The sequence below is a fragment of the Neopelma chrysocephalum genome, unplaced genomic scaffold (assembly GCF_003984885.1).
Source record: "Neopelma chrysocephalum unplaced genomic scaffold, ASM398488v2 Primary Assembly neopelma1_100, whole genome shotgun sequence".
NCBI lineage: Eukaryota > Metazoa > Chordata > Aves > Passeriformes > Pipridae > Neopelma > Neopelma chrysocephalum.
In genome coordinates, this window is record NW_020897763.1 from 2083714 (window position 1) to 2103795 (window position 20082).

Genomic DNA, 20082 nt, shown 5'->3' on the forward strand with positions numbered 1-20082 from the left:
AAACAAAACCCCCACGAATCTCCGAGCAGCCTCCGCATCGCCGCGGGCTCGGGACGTGGGGCTCGCATCACCCCCTTCCTCCCTTCGTGTGGGGGGCTCCGCGGGGGGACGGGGCACCGGGACCCCCTCACGGTGGCCGGGGGAGCCGGGAGGGCCCGGCGGGGGCCGCTCGGGAGTTCGGAGCCGTTTCCAGCCGGACGGTTTGTGGGCGCGGACGGCGCCATGGCGGCCGCCGCGGGCTGAGGGGGACGGGCCCGCCATGTTCGCCAGGGCGTTCCGCGTGAGGGCCAACACCGCCATCAAGGGCTCCGACCGGTGAGTGCCGCGCCGGGACCCCGCCGGGACCCTCCGGGGGACGCGCAGGGAGCGGGCCCGGGCTGGGGGGGCTCGGGAGCTGCGGGCGGCGCTGCCCCAGGGAGTCGCCGCTTTCACCTCCTTGCTCGTGGTTAAACTCCCGGCCGGGGATGGTGCGTTTCGCATGAAGGTGGTGCCGTAATTAAAGCAGGTTTAATTGAGTTGTTACGGCTGGATGAGGCTTCTGTGCTTGTTTGTGCTGGGTTCTTGTACATAAAGGGGCTGCAAGCGAGGTGGAGAGGGGCTTTGGGTGAGGGCATAGAGTGACGGGACAAGGGGGAATGTAAGCTGAAGGAGAGCTGAAGATTTAGATGGGATATTGGGAAGAAATTCCTTCCCTATGAGGGTGGGGAGGCCCTGGCACAGGTTGCCCAGAGAAGCTGTGGCTGCCCCATCCCTGGAAGTGTCCAAGGCCAGGTTGGATGGAGCTTGGAGCAACCTGGGCTAGTGGAAGGTGTCCCTGCCCATGGCAGGAGCTGGAACCAGATGGTCTTTAAGGTCCCTTCCCACCCAAACCATTCCAGGATTCTATAATTCTGCTTTACGTTCCTGAGCAGCGATGCTGGGCTGACTTACTGATGGCTCAGATTCACTTGACAGTTCTGTGAGTGGCCACACAAACCTACTCTGTGCCGGTCATGTAGCCTTAAAATCCAATTAAACACCAATTAAAACTGGGAGACGGGGAAATCTGGCTGCCCCCTGCTCCCCCTGTGGCCATGGGACACTCCCAGGGTTTGTGCTCAGGAGCTCAGAGTAATGAAATCACAGCACAAAACAGAGGCAGAGGCAGCAAGCAGAAGCTGTAAGCAGATGTTTAGGGAAGATATGAGCAAGGCAAGTATATTGGGCCTTTTTTCAGTATTCCTCCACCATGCAGCTACCTCATTTGTAAACCTGGGCACAAATGCCTCAAATTATCATCTGTGAAAAGGTGGGAATCTCAGGAACAACCAGCAAACAATAACTACTGATCTGGGAATTATTTGACAGTCTAGAACAGCTTTGTAACACATTTGTGGTTTCATCATTGCAGGAGAAAGCTACGAAATGATGTTGCAGCAGCTTTTCCCAACTTTAGTGCTGAACAACTGGCTGAGTTTATTCCATACAAGCAAGAGCTCAATGTCATCAAAATATACTGTCACAAAGGGGAGGCCGTCACTGTTTACATGAATCAGAGGAACCCAATACTGTTTGAAGTGGAGAAAGCTCTGTATCCAACAGGTATGGGGAGGGAACTGAAATAATCCTCCCTCTTTATTTAGCTTTCTCCAAAATATTTCCTTAAGTAGTTATCACTGTTGTGTCTGTACACTTCATAATCTTTAGTGCATTTATTCTACCAACATCTTTGCAAAATCCTGGATTCTTGCCATAAAAAGGAAATGGATGTGCTCAGAGGTTGGAAACCAGGAAACAAATCTTTTAAGCCATAATTTAGCTTCTTAGCCCCTTTTCTTCCTTGTCTGCTGGAAGGTGTAATTCCAAGAAGCATGATATCCACTCTCAGGCAACCCTGGAATTGGGCAGTGAATTACTCTAGTATTCTATGCTTTTATTTTTCTCATATGCAGTCTTACCTGTTGCAGTGTCATTTTAGCTCAAAGTGTCTGTGATTGAAGGAAAATAATGCAAAAATTTACCTATAATCTTTATAATAATTCATAAGAACTTGAATTAATTAGCAGTTTGCTTTTCTCCATCACATCTAACAATTATTGTAGGATTATTCTAACTTCAGATTTCTTGATTTTTTTTGAAATTTGGTTCTGTTTTGGGACAGTGTACACTCTGTGGGCCTACCCAGATCTTCTCCCTGCCTTTTCAACATGGCCCCCTGTGCTACAGAAACTTGCAGGAGGAGCAGGTAAGAGAACCAGAACTTTGTGACTTTGCACTGCAAAAAGGAGTTGCCTTCAGGTGTTTTTTTTTTTTGGTCTTATCTTTCCCAGTGGAAAAAATGTACCTGAAACAAGTATAAAGAATTAAGTATCAAAGGTAATTTGTGGTGGTGTGCTAAAAAGAAAAATAAAATAGCTGTAAAAAAAAGATTTATGAATGAAACAAAGTAGGTTAAGCTGTTTAAATGCAGTAACCTGTTCCATGTGGGAGTCTCAGTTTTGGAAATACTTCTCAGGGTGATGAGCAGCTCTGAACTGGGACACAGCTGCCTGTGCCATTGGTCTGTCTCTTTTATAACTTCCCTTGAGCAGCTGAGTTCCTTTGCTCCCACCCTGCTTCCTGTGTTAGTTCTGAGTTGAACTAACTTATCCTGTGGATAAACTCACAGAGGTGAGTTTATATTGGAACCTGCAGTTGCAAGCACTGTCAGGTAAATTGTGGATTGTGCAGGTGAGGTTTGAGTTGAATTCCTGGGCTACTGGCTCTACCACCTCATTATGGATCAAGACTAACAAGAAAGGAGTCTATTTTCTGGAACCTGCTTTGGATGCAGTTCAGCCTCAGGAGAATCAGGTCATTATAAACTTTAAATTGCTGAACTGCTCAAGCAGAAAAAGATTAAATTGTAGCTGCTGCAGCCTTGTTCTGTACCTGGCAGTGTTCACGTAGGAAGAGATGTCTTTTTCCATTACACAGTGTCTAAAGTACAACTCGGGTCCCTTTGTTTGCTTTTGGGAAAATAAAGTGCTTGAATGTGTGGCTGTGATAGACATCTGAGCAAGCCTGGCTGCTGACTTGTAATGACCCAGTTTCTGGGGGGAAAAAAATAAAGCCCTACTAATGGGGGAAGGACGTTGATGAAAGGGCTGTGGGTCATTCATCGCCCATGGCAACCAGGCTACCTCTGGGTAGGATCCAAAGATAAGAAGCTGCCCAGGAGACAATGGCCACAAAGGCAGCGGGAGAGGTAGAGCCACTTTTCAGAAGGGAGGGGAAAGGCATGAGCAGTTCTGCAGACGTGGAGTGGGGGGAGCAGATTTGGGGAGCATTCAGTTACAAAGAGAAGCATATTAGTGCTTTTCCTGATATCTCTTCCATGAATTCCAGTATCTCTCATCTGCCCTGGTTATTGACATAATTTAATGCTACTTACCTGGTCCCATTGAGGTCTTTATGTGGTTTCTGTCCTCAGCAGTGTGGAGCTTTGGTTGCAGTTGCAGAGTTCATTTTAGATTTGCTGAAAGTATTTGTGAGAGTGAAGAGGGGGGAAAACCTTATTGGCTTCTTCAGCATACACATTAAATGTGGGATGCTGAGGAAAAATGGGTGAGATACCTTCAAAAGCAGACCATGGAACACAGGTCAGTGCAAAGAGCTGCTGTGGGGGAGAGCAGGTGCCCTTTACACAGTTTGGGGATGGCATCATGCCATGCCTGCAGCACAGAAAACTGTCCTTTACTCACATCCCAGGGATGGAAAGCTGAAGGAGGCAGGGGTACAGTTTCTGTCCAGATCAGGGAGGAGATGGTGAAGGCATCTTCCTGAGAGTGCACAGCTGAGTGCAGCTGTTGTGTCAGATCCAGGAGGGCTGGGGAGGCACCAGTGGCAAATCTTAGGCAATTTTCTCTTCAGGGAGAGAGCTGCTGGGGTAACCTGCCCCTGGCACAGGGGAGAGGAAATAGTTCCAGACACATCTCCTTGTTCCTTTCTCTTTTCATGTCATTAATAAGGAGTGATGCTCTCTAGGCTGGGGGCTCGTACCTGTCTGTTCAAAACAGTCCCTCAGGCCTGAGCAAGCTCTGCAATTTTTTGGGATGTGCCCAGCACCCTTATGAACTGGATCCCTTACTCCACAGGGAAGAAGTGCTGCCTTACTAGCAGAACTGGAGAATGAGGTTTTCTCTGCCATGTGCTCAGCTGAGAGCAGGCTTGTGTTTCTGCTGAGTAACAGGAGGGAGGGGGTGGAGGAGGTGGGGGCTGAGCCTTTCATTGAGAAATGGATGCTCTTCACTCTTCCCTCAGATCTGATGCTGCCAGGAGTTGTGGTGCCATCTTCTGGCTTCCCTCAAGTGGAGCAGGGCACACTCTGTGCTGTCACCCTCCTGGGAAACAGGTACAGAGGATTCTTTATTTCTCATCCTTTTTAGAAAGCAAAAATGAAAGAAATCAATTTTTATTTTTTTTTTTAAAACAGGAAGTCTCTGGGGTTTTTGAGGAAATCAAAGCAGAATTGTTCCCGTGCATTTGATGCACTGTGGACTTAAAAAATGGAAAATACAGCAGGAAAAAAAATCCACTTATTTTTTTGAGTTAGGATATGTTTGAGCTGAGGTGGACAGCTTTGTAAATTGGTTCTTTTGAACTTGTGAGGGCACAACTGGTAGATTTGTTTTGAAACAGAGCAATTTTTTTAACAAAAGATTCCATTCTACACAGTTTTCTTTTTGTCTGTGAGGAAATTCTGAGTGAGGGAGCAGTGCTAAAGCTGTTGTTTTTCCCCTCACTGCTAATCTCTTTTGGCAGTGCATGCACTTCTGGTAATTTATTAAAATCTGTGACTGCACAACCTTCACTTCATCCCAGCTGCACGTATCCTTGGGATTCTTTGGAAGACCTTGCACAGCAGAAAGATAACCATAAACCACACAGATGCTTAAAAAAAAACAGGTTCTAAAGAGCAAGGATGTTGTAAAAGAAATTCAGTGTATCCCAGTGGCACAGCCTGTCCAACAGCACAGTGTTTGTGGTCCTGCTCTAACACTCCCTTCTTTTCCCAGAGCTCCAGTGGCAGTTGCAGTTGCCACCATGTCCACTGCACAAATGCTGGCTGCTGGAATGAAAGGGAAAGGTTTTACTGTGCTGCACACTCACCTGGATCACCTCTGGTGGGTACCTTGCCAGGCCTTTGGGAGAATGGGTAACAAGTCTCACTGTTCACTAAAATCAAAATCTGTGCCCCAGTAAGACTGGTCAGGTCAACTTATTGAGTTATTTGGGTACAGCTTAGATATGACCATTATTAAGGTTTCAGCTGCTTGATTTGACTGACCACAGTTTTCTGACAGAAGTAGGTGCCTGTCCTGGCATCCATCCTTTATATATATTGGAAATAGATATATAAAATTATTCACTTGATTCAGTTCCTTCAGCCTGAGTGTAATTATTATAGAAATGAAGTTAGAGCAATCCTGCTACCCTTATTTTAGAAAATCTTGTTCAATGCCAGGGCCCTGAGAAACCTGGTCTAGTGAGGATTTGCTGTCTAATTTGGCAATCCTAGAACAGAACTGGATGAAAGCAGATAAAATTGGGGAAAGCCAATGGAAGTGTCCAAGGCCTGGTTGGTCTGGGCTTGGAGCAACCTGGGCTAGTGGAAAGTGTCCCTGCCCATGGCAGGGGGTGGAATGAGATGAGCTTTAAGGTCCCTTCCAACCCAGATCATTCTGTGACTGAAATGACAATAATTTTTGCTTATAAACAGTCAACTGTGCCAATCTCAACCAAATAAATGAATTGCTCTGCATTTAGATTCAACTGGTCTGCCCAGTTTTAAATTAAGATTGACGGGGGAACATAAGAGTTTATGGAGGAAGATGAGTTAAAATTAAATTTTATATTTTTGAGAATGCAGAAAAATACCTGTGTGGCTGCCAGTGCCTTGTTTTCTCAGGGTGACATTTGTTCATTGCCCTGTGGGTTTCAAAGCTGTGTTATGCTTTTTCTTCCTTTCATAGGGAATATGGTGACAAATCTTATCCTCCTACCTTAGCTCCCTTGGTCCCAGATTGTGCTGGAGACGAGGAAGAGCAGGAGGGGAAAGAGCCTGTCAGCAGCTTCCCCCCTGACCCAGTGCAGCACGTGGACATGGGGGATTTGAGCCTGAAGGAGCAAGACAGTTGTGCAGAACTGCTGGGAAAGGAGGAATTCCATGAGGACAGAGCTGCAGAACCAGCTGAAAATGCCAGCACAGAGGATCAGCAGCAACCTGAAGACAGCAGGACTCCACAAGGTATTTTTGCACCCAAATGAAACCAAACTGTGCCCCTTTGGTTTGCGGAAGCCCACAAACAACTCACAGCCTACTTGTCCTTTTTTTTTTTCCCCTGCAGAGCAAATGGATGCTTTATTTAATCAGTGCTTTTTTCATGCCTTAAAATGCAAAGTGAAGAAGTCAGATCTCCCTCTGCTCACCAGCACGTTCCTGCGAAGCCACATGTTCTCCTGCTGGTACGTGGTACCAGGATTGCCTTGGGATTTGCATGCTGGGATTTGGGCTTTAAAACGTGGAAGTTGATATTTAGGATGAAATTTTTGACTCAAAAGTAGAATCCAGTCCTTATCTACGATGATCTAAGATTATGCTCACTTGTGACATCGAATGCTTTGATCAAATATAATCCTGACATCAAATACTTGGATGTAAGGATTGTCCAGACCTGGATTTGCACTTGGTAGCCAGCTTGAGCTGGCTGACACTTGTTTCAGGATGATTTATTCACCTGAATGGCTGTTTGCCTGTCCTCAAGAACATCAGCACTAGTTTCACTCATCATGTTCTATTTATTAGCTTCTTAAGTCATTCTTTCTCTGTGTGATTTGTATTTCCACTGTTAAGAAACTTCTAGCCTAAGTAGCAAGATTTAAGAAGAAATGAAGGGTGACTTATAACTAAAGAACTTTTAAAAAATCCATTTGTAGCCCTGCTGGACAACAACTGGACATAAAGAAATCAAGCTATAAGAAGGTGAGATTCTTCTGGTGGGTTTATTTTTTTCTCAATAATTTAAATAAGAAACAGAAGGAAAGAAAAAGTTTGAAGTCAGAATTGTTCAAGTGTTAGTAAAACACACAAACCAAAAAAACCTAGAAGCTGTTCTTAAAAGCCAGGTTCTTTTTCTCAGCTCTCTGCTCCTGTGGGATCCAGGGGGAAAAGTAATTATCCTGAAGGCATGAGCATGGATCTGCTTGGAATGCAGCTAATGCTGCCACCATGTACTGAGACCTACCAAAGGAACATTTTACTCTGTTTTACAGAGGCACTCACTGCTCCTGTTTAGAGAAGCAAAGGTGTGGGATGTGGGGTTTTTTTTCTTTAAAAGAAGTTTTTCTGATTTAGCCAGTAAGTTTAGGGTAGTCAGAAACACATGAACAGCAATTTAAAATGCTTGACTCCACATTTCTGATGGTTGCTTCCTTCAGTTCTCTAAATTCCTGCAATCCATGCAGAACCAGAAGATCTTACAAGTGAAGGAGCTGAACAAAGGTGTGGAGAGCATTGTGGAAGTGGACTGGAAACACCCAGAGTACGTAGAATATCCCAGTCTTTAAACAAGTTGGCAATCTCTGAAATAAGGGAGTGGAACCTGCTGCTTCCAGCTCTATTTCCTATACTCTACTTGAATTCCTGAATAACTGTAGAGCCCTCATTTCCTGATTTTAATATGCTCTAGAGGGGTTTTATACCCTCTTTCTGTACATAATTTCTTATGTTTCCTGCTCTTGTAAAGTTCTTCCAGGTTAACTGTACTCCCAGTGCAATGGAAGTGAGAACTTTCAATCCCTCTCACTCACACCAAACAATCCTTGTTTCAGCATTAAAGCATTTGCAGTCCCTGGAGGATTTTCTTCAGCCTCTGCTGCCCAAGACAGCAAGAATGAAGATGGGGAACAACCATACCATGCTCCTGAAATCATTCCTCTTTATGGGGTCTCAACCCAAATGGTCCCACTCTTCCAGGAGTCTGGACACGGGTAAGCACTAGAGAAATACAACAAAGCCATTGTTACATGAAGAGAGGGACTAACAAACCTGATACCATTTGTCTGCCCTCCTGGGGAGGGCCCTGCCAGGCTGTGATGGCACTCAGGAAGAGATTCATTGCTTCAAAAAGGGAAGAAAGATGAGAGGCTGTGACAGCTGCTTTCAGCAAGTACATCACTTCTCCCACAGCTGAGAAGGTGATAGCTCAAGTGTCAAAATTCATACATTTTACTTGGATTGTCTTAATTTCCCATTGGATGAGGCATATCCTGCCCACCCACATGTGGTTTACTTAAAAGAGGGAATTTAAAGAACTCACTTGCTTCCTTGTGCCCTTACCTTGCCTGGTTTGGTGTAGTTTAGATTGTGCTCAGTCTTTCCTCAGCTGAGACTTTGTGTACATTAGAGTCATTCCCCCAAACTAGGCTCCCAAAACAAGTTTAGAGTCTCTGTAATTACTGCTCTGAGCCTTTAATCTCAGTACAGTAACTGAGGTGTAGCAAGAAACCACTTTTTAGCAGATAAATGTCAGTATTTTGCTGTTGCTACTGAATGCAATCAGGGTAGTTGCTGTTTATGACATAGTGCCAGAACCCAGCATTCAAATAATTAAAGTAGTAAGTTCCAAATGTTCTTTCTGTTTAGAAAAGGCAGCGTCCTCTCAAGCAATGAGGTGAGAGACATCATCATTAACTATGTGAAGACTAACGAGTTGGTGCATGAATCAAACAAAAAGTGAGTTTTCTTGCCCTGCTTCCACGGGAAATGCTGAAATTAGAGGACAAAAGTGATTTGCTTCTAATGCATGTTTTTGTTTTTGTAGCCTTGTGAAGGTGAATGCCATTCTGTGTGACTGCTTGTTAGAAAAATCAGAACAAGATGAGATCTCACACCTTACATGGGATGACCTCTTGAGCAGGTGATTGTTTTCCCAGTGTTTTCCCAGTTTTCAGAATTACACAGGTTTATTGTGTGCAGCTCAAAGCCACATGTTAGGAGCTGCTTCAGTTTTAACTTCCTGCTGGTAATACAACAAAAGTAGCCAGAGACCTCCACTTAAACGATCTCATTCTTTATTTAATGAGTAGATACAATTAACTACTGTTGTAGGGTTTTTTTGTTTACCTGGTAACCACTTATCAAGGAACACTTCCTAAACAAACAGTGCCTGGTTCTGTGTGTAATCCATGTGTACATATTTATAAAGTCATCTTTGCAGTAGATAACTGAACATGCCCTTTGTAGGTAGTCAGCCTGCTCCTCTGTGCAGCACAACTTCAGAGACTCCCAGGATGGTTTGGGTTGGAAGGGATCTTAAGGATCATCTTATTCCACCCCCTGCCATGGAAGGGACACCTTCCACCATCCCAGGTTGCTCCACCCTGGCCTTGGACACTTCCAGGGATGGGGCAGCCACAGCTTCTCTGGGCAACCTGTGCCAGGGCCTCCCCACCCTCACAGGGAAGAATTCCTTCCCAATATCCTCTTTCAGCTTCTAGACAACTTCTGCATTTATAACCTAACTCCACCTTTTAGATCTAAGAGCCCCAAGTATCTGACACAAGATCATTTCCATATATTTTGCCTAAATATATCCAGTGTCTTTATTATCTTGAGCTTCTTTATCACACCATGTTTCTGAGGCTCCTCCAGCTGCTTCCTTTGTTTCTGAACCCAGCTTTGCTCGTGGGTCAGGAACACAGTTTATGCTGAATTTTAAACTGAAGTTGCTTCACCAGTCTGTGAAAAACAGCTTAAAGGCAAAACGAAAGAAGGTTTTTCCTCTGCAAGAACTAATTTGTACCTGGTAAAACTTTATCATCTAAGCTATAATTTTTGTGAGTCAGTAGACTTGCTTTCTTTTTAGTCACTCCCTTTCTTTAAATCATAGCTGGGATGCAAATCTTTTCAGGAGACCATCTTTCATTATCCTCTTAAGATACAAATTCTTATTCCATGTACAGTCTTGGCTTTCTTGTACTTCCAAAAACCTGTGAGAGGCTGCACAATTAACTGCTGTACTGAGTAATTGGGTGTCTGAACTTTATTCAGGTGCCTCGAACGACTGCAGCCCTTTCACCAGGTGACATTTTTTGGACAAGAACCTGTTGTGAGGAAAGGATACATCGCACGCATCGACATCACCATAGCCCAGAGATCATCAAATAAGAAGGTAAAAAGAGAACTGAAATTAGGGCGTTTGAGCAGAAGCCCAGATCCCAAGAGCAGCTTTGGCAGCTCCTTTTTCTGGGCCGAGGGAGCCGTGATTTGCTGATTCCTCCAGCAGGGATGTTTGCAATCCTCATTAAACCCACAGGTGACAATTGTCAAGAACCTGGAGCCGTATGGTCTGGACCCACAGTGTGTGGCCAACACCCTGCAACAGAAAGCACAAGCCAGTGCCACCCTCAACCCCGTACCAGGAGCAAAAGACAAAGTTCAGGTCCAGATCCAAGGGAACCAAATCCATCATCTGGCCAAGATTCTGCTGGGTGAGTGGATTCTGGAGCTGGGCTGGGGCTGGTTGCTGTGAGAATGAGATTTTAGTTCTTGATCTTGTTCACCTGACGTGAGTGAACTCTTGCTTGTGTTGCAGAGGAGTATCAGCTCCCTCGGAAGTACATCCGAGGCCTGGAGAAGGCTCCAAAGCTCGGCCGGAAGAAGTAGGAGAAAAATCTGCTGTGGGGATTGCTCAGGTCTCACTGTTTATTAGAAGTGTTTTCTGCCAACAAATCAAGGATCATGTGCAGGCCCTGTCCGTTCAAAAACGAGTCCTGGATGTTTACAAGGTCTGGAATTCACCCAAATAATGATATTGTTCATTTTTCATAAAAATAAAAAGCTGAATAAAACCCCTGGCATTGTCCTTCTGTGATATTTTGTAGGAGTTCCTACTGATGCACTGATTTTTTGGCTGCAGTGGCTTTTGGGTAGTTTAACATTCTTGCTTTGTGTTTTTGATTAAGGGCATGTGATAAAATGTGAGCAAAATGCATTGCAACACATCATCCTGGGACAGCCCCAGTGCTCTGCCATAATTATGTTTGTCAGAAGTAAAACCCATTTGCCTTTAGATTTTAGCCTTTTAAATGTTTCCAGGTAATAATACAGACATTTCAGCACTGAGAATGGACTCTATTAGCTGGACTTTTATGGTTTATGTTATTTATATATATATAAATACATTTTAATGTATGACATTAGCTGTAATTTATCACAGGTAACAGTTCTGTCAAACCCAGCTGAAATATTAAGAAAGATTAATGGAACACTTGGGTCAGGTTCCACAGATGTTCTGTAGCTCTTAAACACTTTACAGTAGGGTTAGAAAATAGAAATTCACTTCTAGGGAGGATTCCTGTTTCCCCCTTTAGACTTAATATATGGAAGTTCCATAGGAGGGCGCCAGAAAAAGAAAGTAAAGAGATTTCTTTAATCACTGACAGTTTTATTATCATTGTCTCTTACACTGTCTGCATATGAACAAGTAGTTTCAGAACCTTCAAAAAAAGCTGAAAGTGAGACATTTTTTAAAAATGCCATAGAATTACTAGGGAGTAGTAAAAATAAATTACAGCATTGCAAAAAATGCATTTCACTTTGCCATAGAAGCTTTGCTATTCCATCCTATACACAGTATTTTACATGTTTTACAGTAGACATGAAAAATAAACTCACACGACCTAGGCAAGACAATTACTAACCAAAGGCACTGCCAACAGTATTTTGCGTAAAGAAGGGGCAAATACTTCTAAAACCAGCTCAAGTGACCTATGAGAATTGGAGTTTCAACACCCAACTATTCTTCAAACGCCCCTTTATCTTGGAAAAAAAAAAAAAGAACCAAAAGAAAGATCCCTCCTCTTGGCAGGAGGTTTTTCAGCAGCATCCACAGTGATTGCATAAGAAGCCATGCCTTCTACAGACTGTCAAAGACATGCTGGGGGCCAGGGAGGGAGAGGGGGACAGTCACCAAAACTGGGAGAAAAACAACAACAACAACAACCAAAAAAAAGAAAGAAAAGAAAAAAAAAAAAGGAAGAAATCTGCACAACTTTCAGCCAGAAAGAAAAGGGATTTAAAATGGTTTTAAATCCAAGCGTGTGGATCTTACTTCTCAGAACCAATGGCAGTTGTTTTTTTTTTACAGTGTTTTTCCCCTCGATGGAACAGAAGTATTTATATGGTGCTTTCAAGACTCGAAGCACTAGATAAAATGTTATTTAAATTGCTTCACGAGTGAATAGTGAAGTAATAAGTCTTCTTGTAACTGGACAAACAGCCCCAGAGCATGGAAATTGCTGCTCTGTGGCTGCCACCACGTTGTTAAAGGTCATTGGGTGTAGAGTACAGTACAGCTGGAGGCCCTTCCTGCCCTGGGAGCAAAACCCTCTCACTACTGACCAAAACAGGAGCTGCAGAAAGTGGCTTGAAGAGATGCAGTTACTCTCAGTTTACTCTCATATGGTTTACAAACAAACATGCTCTCTAAATCTGGAAAAAAACCAAAATCCCAAGCAGTCACCTCCCAGAAAGAAACAAAACGGTTCCTCGTCCCTCTACAGACAAAATCAGCCTCATCACACCAGTACTTTGGGAATCTGGGGGGGCAGGAGCATCGAGGCCTCTTGACAGAAGCCCTTTCCAGGTTCCTCCTTAGCCCAAATGCAAAGTTTTCACACTTAAGGGAAAAAAAAAAAGGCACTGAGGTAAATTTTAGACTCCTCCACGTTTCCCAATAACCTGTTGCCTCCCCTCCCACTTGATGCAGGTGGGATCACAGCAGCCCACGAGCTCAAAGGGACACTTTTCTCATCAAGTCAACAGGAAACCCTTTCCCATGCTCCATCCCAATCCAGCAACACTAAAATTCCCTTTTCCCTAAGCCTTGTCGTGGTGTCCTGTGTAAACAGAGGCAGGGCTGGCCCTGGCTGTGTGCAACGTGCTTGGTAGGAAGCACAGAGTAAACGTGGGGCCCATCCTGTCCCACTGGAATCCCTGGAGCCTCCCCTGCCCGGCCGTGGCACCAGCACCAGCAGGACTCTGGTCAGAGTGAGGGCAGGAACTGAGGCTCCAGCTCGAGGAGTTTTCCGAGGGATGCTCAGTGTGTGCATCCAGTGGGAGCCCTGAGATAGGGAGAGAGACCTGCTGTCCTCTCCTAACTCCACGGAGAGAGCAGGACCTGGGAACCTCCCTGGGTGAGCACCGGCTGAGAACAGGACCCAGAGTGGCACAGGGATGGGGTGTCGTGGACAGCAGTGCAAGGAGGGATGGCAGGAGGAAGGACAGGATGGGGGGGAGCAGAAAGCATCCAAGGTCAATAGTTCCCTTACTCCTGGTCTTAAGGCTTTCTCACACTCTCCTGGTGCCACCTCCACATCCCAGCCCTGGTTGGAGCTCCTCTCCCTCGGTGCCAGACCTGTTCACAGCTCAGAATCAGTCTGATTTGTGAAGGGGTTTTGAGCTTTCCTGGGTTAGTCTGTTGGAGATGTATTGCTAAACATTCAATACTGAACCATCAGCCTATGCCCCAACCGTCATCTTTACACTTTTCAAACAGAATTTCCTAAAACACAGGTCCCAATTCCTACAGAGCAGGAAACTCATAAAACACTGGCTTAACTCAGCTAAGCATCAGGGGTATTTGCTTTAATTCACCTTTGCAAAAGTAGAAGTCAAACAGAACCAAAACGAACGACTTTTCCCGGAATTAATATTACCAAGTTTCAATAATACTTATCAACAGCCTGCTTGGGTGTTGCAGCTGCCTTGGTGTCATAACTTGGCACTTCCCTGGCTACCTTAGCCCTGAACAAGTCTGTCCAGCACTGGTTACAGCTGCAACACCCACGTGGTTTGGTGCAACAACCTCCTCCCCTTTCTCTGCTGCTTCCTGTGCTCTCCTTGCAAAACCAGAACTGGGCCACGTGGGCTGGAGCACCTCTGAACAGGAACGAGCCAAGCTGAGGGAGGAGCACGAACAGCAAGTGCTGCCCTGCTCAAAACACTTGGCCAGGAGATGTTCCTGTTGGGTTCAACAGTGAGGATTTTCCACGGAGCCTCTCCATCGGATGGTGCAGCTGAAAAGCCAACCAGCAGCTGTGTTTGGTTTGTTGTCCTGTTTTAAAACAGGCTTCCCGTTCTTGGACTGGCTCTGGTCCTGGGATAAAGAGGTTTCAGAAGAAGAAAATGCAATAGGATCATTTTAGGGGTGCTGGGAGCCAAGTCCTCAATGGAAGGATGAAGAGGGAGAGTGACTAAGGTGTCCTGAGAAGTGTCTTTTCATTTAAAAACAGTATCTAGCTTAGTCCGATGCCTGGTGCCTCCTGAAGGTTATCCAGGTTTGCCTCTGGCTTCTTTCAGGGTCTGCTGCAGTCTCTGTTTAAACCTCTCGTACTTCCTGTGCACTTGCTGGATTTTGTCCTTTTCTTCTTTGTCCAGGATCATCAGGAAGTTCTGAAGCTCTGGGATGGAGAAGGCGTCCCACTGCAAAACCAACAGAAACAAAGTGAGCACACCCTGTTCACCTTATGGCTTTTGTGGGTTATTTTCCCCCCTCAATCTGTGAAGGGGAACAATAAAAGATATTTAACCATATCTGATCTCCAGGGAGCTTAACCTCATATTGTGAGAGAGATGGGATAAGGGGCTGCAGCATGAAGGACCATCCCAGCACTGAGCACCTGAGACTGTAGAAACAATAAAAATCATCTTTACTCAGGTGAATTAAAGCTCCCACTGCAGGAGATGCCACAATTCCCCAAGGAACTGAAATCCATGCGGGAGTACTGGCTGTGACATCCACCCACACTTGTTGGTACAAGGGGAGCGAGGTCCCAGTGGTGACTCTGCCCAGAGGAGCCAATTCTCCTGATTTTATTGCAGTTATCAAAACTGTTTGAGCCTCAGTAAAGCCCTTGGCACACACAGGCTGCTCAGCTGTCACCTGACAGCAAGGGAGAGGCAGGACACAGGCTGATGGCTCTGATCACTTAATAAATACTGCTGTGTGCCTGCTCAGCACTGCCACGGGAATCCAGCATTCCCATGGCATCCTTCCCAACCCCAGTCCTGCTCCTCTGTCAGCACAGCACGTCCCAGCCACCCCACAGCACATGAGGAAGAATCCCACGGGATGCAGCAGCTCCCAACATTTCCCTTCACTGTGGCGAGGAGCAAGATTTGCAACCAAAAACTGATGTGAATTTATTACCTGAGCGTCCCTGGCTTCCACTTAAACACGTGGGTTATTTATGACAGTGTTCAGCTAATCTAATTAGTGAGGATTAACTCTGGGGTGGCACTGCTGGGTTCCATAAACAGATTATGGGGTGGCCATCAAAACTGGCCTCAGCATTTTCACAGAACGAGTTTAAATTGTTTTAAAAATCCAGATAATTTAGGAGCAATAAATAGCCAACCCAGCCCCAAATAAAAGGAAACAGCCTTTCTGGCGTGGCACCACTTCACCCGTGCTGCCTCTGCCACACACCTCCCAGCTCTGCCACGTGCTCCACAACGTTCATGTGAAAACCAAGGCAAAGAGGCCCCCACATACCTCAACTTCCCCTGTTTCGTTTTCCTTCAGCACAAAACTCAGCACGTCTGTGTCAGGGCCTGCCAGCAGCCGGAGGTACAGAGGGTACTCGGTGAGAGGGAGCTTCTGGAAGAGCACTGCAAGGGCATAGCAAACATCCACAGTGAGGTCGTGGCTGCCAGGGCAGGGGGAAGCTCAGGAGGTCAACTGGAGCGTGTAAAAGGGGTTCATGCTGCTCAGGATCAGGGGGAAAGGGGCTGAGTCTCTAACACAGATCCATAATGATTTTTATAAGGTGGTTTCGGCTCCTTTTGAAAACGTAATTCCCCGTTAACTTAAGCAGCATCCCCTCCTGGGGAGGTCTGTCCATTTATTCACCTGGATTTAGACTTTGCCTGCCTGACACCCCACTGACTCCTACAAGACTTTGGGTGCATTTCTGCAACACAAAACAGAAGCAAAACCCACCAGCCACAGCCAAGCTGGCGGGTCTGAGGGCCTGAACTCACCTTGCCCGTCCTTCCGCACCTCCTTGAAAAGTGCAAACTTCTGGGGGTTGTCCACCACCATGAACTTCTTCAGCAGCCCCTGGATCACCTCGCTCACTGTGGTCGTGCTGCTGATGTGGAGCTGCTTGATGGCGTCCAGGGGCAGGTAGAAGGAGGTTCTCTTGTCCGTCATGTCAGCCAGGTTCACCTCCTTGAGGGCATCGTAGATGGACTGGGGCCGGATCCCGGCCGGCACCGTCACGGGCCGGCGCAGCTTCAAGTGCACTTTGATGAAACCTGTGTACGTCCCATCCTCGTTCTGAAGCACAGGAGAGGCAGGTCAGGCTCCAGGGAGTCTTTCCAGTCCTTCCTCAGCCCCTCAGACCTTTCTGGTCTGCAGGACGTGCCTGCCCCCCCCCCAGTGCCTCTGGGGGTTTCTTATTAATCATGTAAAAAGTAACCGGTAATTTCGGGTCAGTTGCTGCTGATTTTCTCCTGTTCCTTCCCCTCAGCAATGACTCAGCCCTTCCCCTGTGTGATCTTGGTTTACTTCAAACCAGCACTGCTACGAGTCAGTTATGGAAACCATTACACGGAATTTGTAGTTGCATTTAAGTGAGGATTTGAAACCCCTGGGAAGGGCTGTGCCCTCGTGTTCAGCAGGATCTCCCAGCCATATTCCTCATGTTTTATTCTGGGTTCTCACATCACCATGTCACCAATCACCACTGGAGATCAGCCTGTCTCCTCACAGGTCCCTTACCCTGCCCTCAGCTCTGCAAAAATGCAGAAATCAGGAGAAAAGCCTGGTTCTGCACAATCCATCTGTGGGTGCCAGGCAGGAACCAGCTGGGTTCCTGCTGTGGTCCCACCACCAGCAGCTGAGCCCAGCTGAGCTCCAGGGCCAGATCAATTCCCAACACTGTGTCTTTGCTAAACTCCAAGCAAAGCATCTCAAGAATAAACATTTGGGTCCCAACTGACTCCTGTAAGTCAAGGGGTGATCAAGATCAATGGGATGACATTCCAGCAGAGTTACTGTGCAGCCTCCACTGAGGCAACTGTTGTAACAGCTACTGTTTTAAATAAATTTCAGGTTTACTTTCAGATGTCGTCAAGAACCAGGGAGTTACGTAGCTGCTATTCTTGGAAGGTCTACAATTTAATTATTTAACTCTTTAAGAAGCTCTGCCCCCTCTCTGTAAGATCCTGTAAGTTTGTACCTTTGTGTTACCATAGTGTGCAAAAGAGGGGATTTCCTTGTTTTCTCACACCACATATCATCAAGGCTTCACTTAAAGGTGGCAATAAGCAAGTTTGCAATGAAAGCTTCAAAACACAAAGCTTCTCAGACCTCTGTTTAAGCAAGTCTGGTAGTGGAGAGGGGAGAAGCATCTCTTTCTAGAAAGATTTTTGTGTTTTTAAATACTCCTTACGTTTCTGAACTGCAGCGTCACAGCCCCAGTCCCAGCCTGACTCATCCCCGCCAGAACGACGTGGGCTCATCTATTTGTGGCAAGTCATTGCCAGCACAGGCTGGCCAGAGATTACTGTGCCAGCCAGGAGGGATGGAGGCAGGGAAGGGTTATCTGCAGCATTGGTCACTAGGGAAAGCCAAGCAGGGTGAAAAGCAGCTCAACAGCCACAAGCCCCGTTGCCCCAGTGACTCCTTCCCCCAGGCTGGCTCAGTTCACAGCCCCAGCCTCTGTGGATGAGACAAAACCAGCTCAGCACGTACCAGCTTCATCAACAGGCAGTTTGTGACCTTGGCGTTGTACTTCTCAATTCTCTGTTTGATCTCCTGGACGGTCGGAGGCTCGGGCTTTTCTTCTTCTACTGTTTGTGTTACATTCTGCAATCAGAAGAGAGGGGTTTAGCTGCTTTATGTGTTGGGTAACACTCCATCTGCTCAGCTCTGCTTTTCCCTGGGAAAGCAGGAGCAGACCCTGCGCAGATCCTGAGCTCACGCTCGCAGTGATGACGCAGGTGGGGATGGTCCCTGCAAGCCAGGAGGCCAAATGTGCAGGGTGCCACATCCCTGCCCTCAAACCACCCCTGTACACCAGGAACAGGCAGTGGAGGGCAACACAAAACTCACCAGTTAGTGACATGGAGCAGTAAAACACCCCAGTACAAACCAGGGCAAAAAAATCCAGCCTTTAAAACTCACTTTCAAAGCAAAGCCACCTGCACCTGTGAGCACTTAAGTTACTTCTTGCGATGCAGTTTGGAAAAAAATCACGTCCCATCTCCAATATTCATGGCTCTGCCTCCCCCAAAACCCAGGGTGCTCATCAAGCAGCTCCCGGCGGGTTCACCCAAGCAGAACCTGAAGTTAAATCTCTCACTGCTCTCGTCCAAAGCTGCGGAAATTATAGCTCAGAGCAATAATACCACACAGGCAGCAAGACTGCTGCATGACTAATAAATCAGTCACTGCAAAGCCAGTCAAAGCATCCCCAGCCCGTGTCAGAGACCGGCTGCCCACACGTGGGTTCACAGGGAGGGTGACGGTGGCCGCTGCTTGTCTGGGTTTTGGGGGAATTTCCTCTTGGGAGGCAAAACCAACAGATCTGGCACGTAGGTGGGCTTCACCTGAAGGCCACCCATGGAAATGTCACTGATGAATCATCACAGAATCGTCAAGGTTTGAAAAGACCTCTAAGAGCGAGTCCAGCTGTTGGCACAGCACTGCCGTGCTCACCCTAAACCACAGCCCCAAGTGCCACATCCACAGGTCTTCTGAACACCTTCAGGGATGGTGATTCCACCACCTCCCTGGGCAGCCTGTTCCAATCCCTTCAATGAAGGATTTTTTTCCTAGTATCCACTCTAAACCTCCCCTGGTTTCCCTCCAGCCAGGAGAGCAGGTCTCCTCTCGAGCCCCGCCTGCTTTATCTGCTAAATCTGCTGCAAACAAGCCTGTGTGTGTCTTGGGCAATGCTCAGTGGGCTGGATCTCCCAGCACAGAGCTCTGCTGCCTTCCCAGAACTCACCACCTTCCCTGGAGACAGCCTGTGAATGCGTTTTGCCAGCACTGCCTGGAACTGTGCTCGGCGCTCCCAGATTTTCTGTGGGCTTGCTCAGAAGTTGGCATTAGCAGAGAGCAGAAAGCGTGAAGGGATGTGCCATCAAGGCCAGGAAGGCTCAGAATAAAAACTGCAACCTTTGACAATGAAAAGAAAGGGGGAAAAAAGGCAGCTTTGGGAACAAAGCTTGTCTCTTCCCAGGCAGCTCCAGAGCACACAAGACAAGGATGCAGCAAGCTGTAAATAAGCCAATATTGCCCAAGGCTACCCATGATATTTCTTTTAGGAGGAGAATCAAGCACAGGACAAACTGAGACCCTGGTTGCAATCTGGTGAGACAGCTGCAGTCCTGGGACTCGAGAGCCTCAAATTCATTCAAGCAAACCCCAAGTGACAGGTCACAAATTTCACAATTTCCGCTCGAGACGAACAAACAAACAGCACGAGATCTCTCAAAACACCGACCTGGAGCAGCAACCCCAGGGAGAACACTGACATTGTGCTGCAGTCTCCTCATCCAGTGCCTTCCTTGGGGCTCCAAGAGAGCTGGAGAGGGACTTTGGAAACAGGCACGGAGTGACAGGACAAGGGGGGGTGATGGCTTTAAACTAGAAAAGGGGAGATTTAGATGGGATATTGGAAGGAATTCTTCCCTGGGAGGGTGGGGAGGCCCTGGCACAGGTTGCTCAGAGAAGCTGTGGTTGCCCCATCCCTGGAAGTGTCCAAGGCCAGGTTGGACAGGGCTTGGAGCAACCTGGGATAGTGGGAGGTGTCCCTGCCCATGGCACGAGATGATCTTTAAGGTCCCTTCCCACCCAAATCAGTCTGTGCTTCTATGAAAATAAATGACAAGTATTCCTGGGGTATTTAAGAATCTCACATAAACATCCACTGATCATTATGGCATTTTCCACTCCACAGTTTGTCAAAGTTCCTTCAGCACGTGCTGCACTGTGATACATCAACTGCACACAGGTGCTGGGCTGGCAGGGGAGCCTTTAAAAAAAC

General features: G+C 46.7%; 2 protein-coding genes across 8 annotated transcripts in view; one reads left to right on the forward strand and one right to left on the reverse strand.

The window, feature by feature from the left end:
• Positions 1-186: 186 nt before the first annotated feature.
• Positions 187-10883, forward strand: EIF2D (eukaryotic translation initiation factor 2D). The gene is made up of 15 exons (XM_027695069.1): positions 187-315; positions 1391-1581; positions 2141-2224; positions 4282-4372; positions 5037-5144; positions 5994-6268; positions 6369-6486; positions 6958-7003; positions 7459-7562; positions 7852-8010; positions 8666-8755; positions 8844-8939; positions 10073-10193; positions 10338-10512; positions 10617-10883. The coding sequence occupies exons 1-15, from the start codon at positions 260-262 to the stop codon at positions 10685-10687; spliced, it is 1785 nt and encodes a 594-aa protein (XP_027550870.1). The 5' UTR covers positions 187-259; the 3' UTR covers positions 10688-10883.
• A 564-nt stretch (positions 10884-11447) lies between these two features.
• Positions 11448-20082, reverse strand: part of RASSF5 (Ras association domain family member 5) — a 28676-nt gene continuing 20041 nt past the window's right edge. For 6 of the 7 annotated variants that reach the window (XM_027695072.1, XM_027695075.1, XM_027695071.1 and 3 more), the window contains 4 exons: positions 17784-17897; positions 16067-16364; positions 15579-15694; positions 11448-14506 (listed from right to left, as the gene is read on the reverse strand). In XM_027695072.1, the coding sequence (XP_027550873.1) occupies positions 14354-14506; positions 15579-15694; positions 16067-16364; positions 17784-17897 (681 nt within the window). In that variant the 3' untranslated portion in view covers positions 11448-14353. Of the gene's footprint in view, positions 14507-15578; positions 15695-16066; positions 16365-17783; positions 17898-19041; positions 19218-20082 lie in introns of those variants that run through there. The other variant, XM_027695077.1, reaches the window with a different exon arrangement.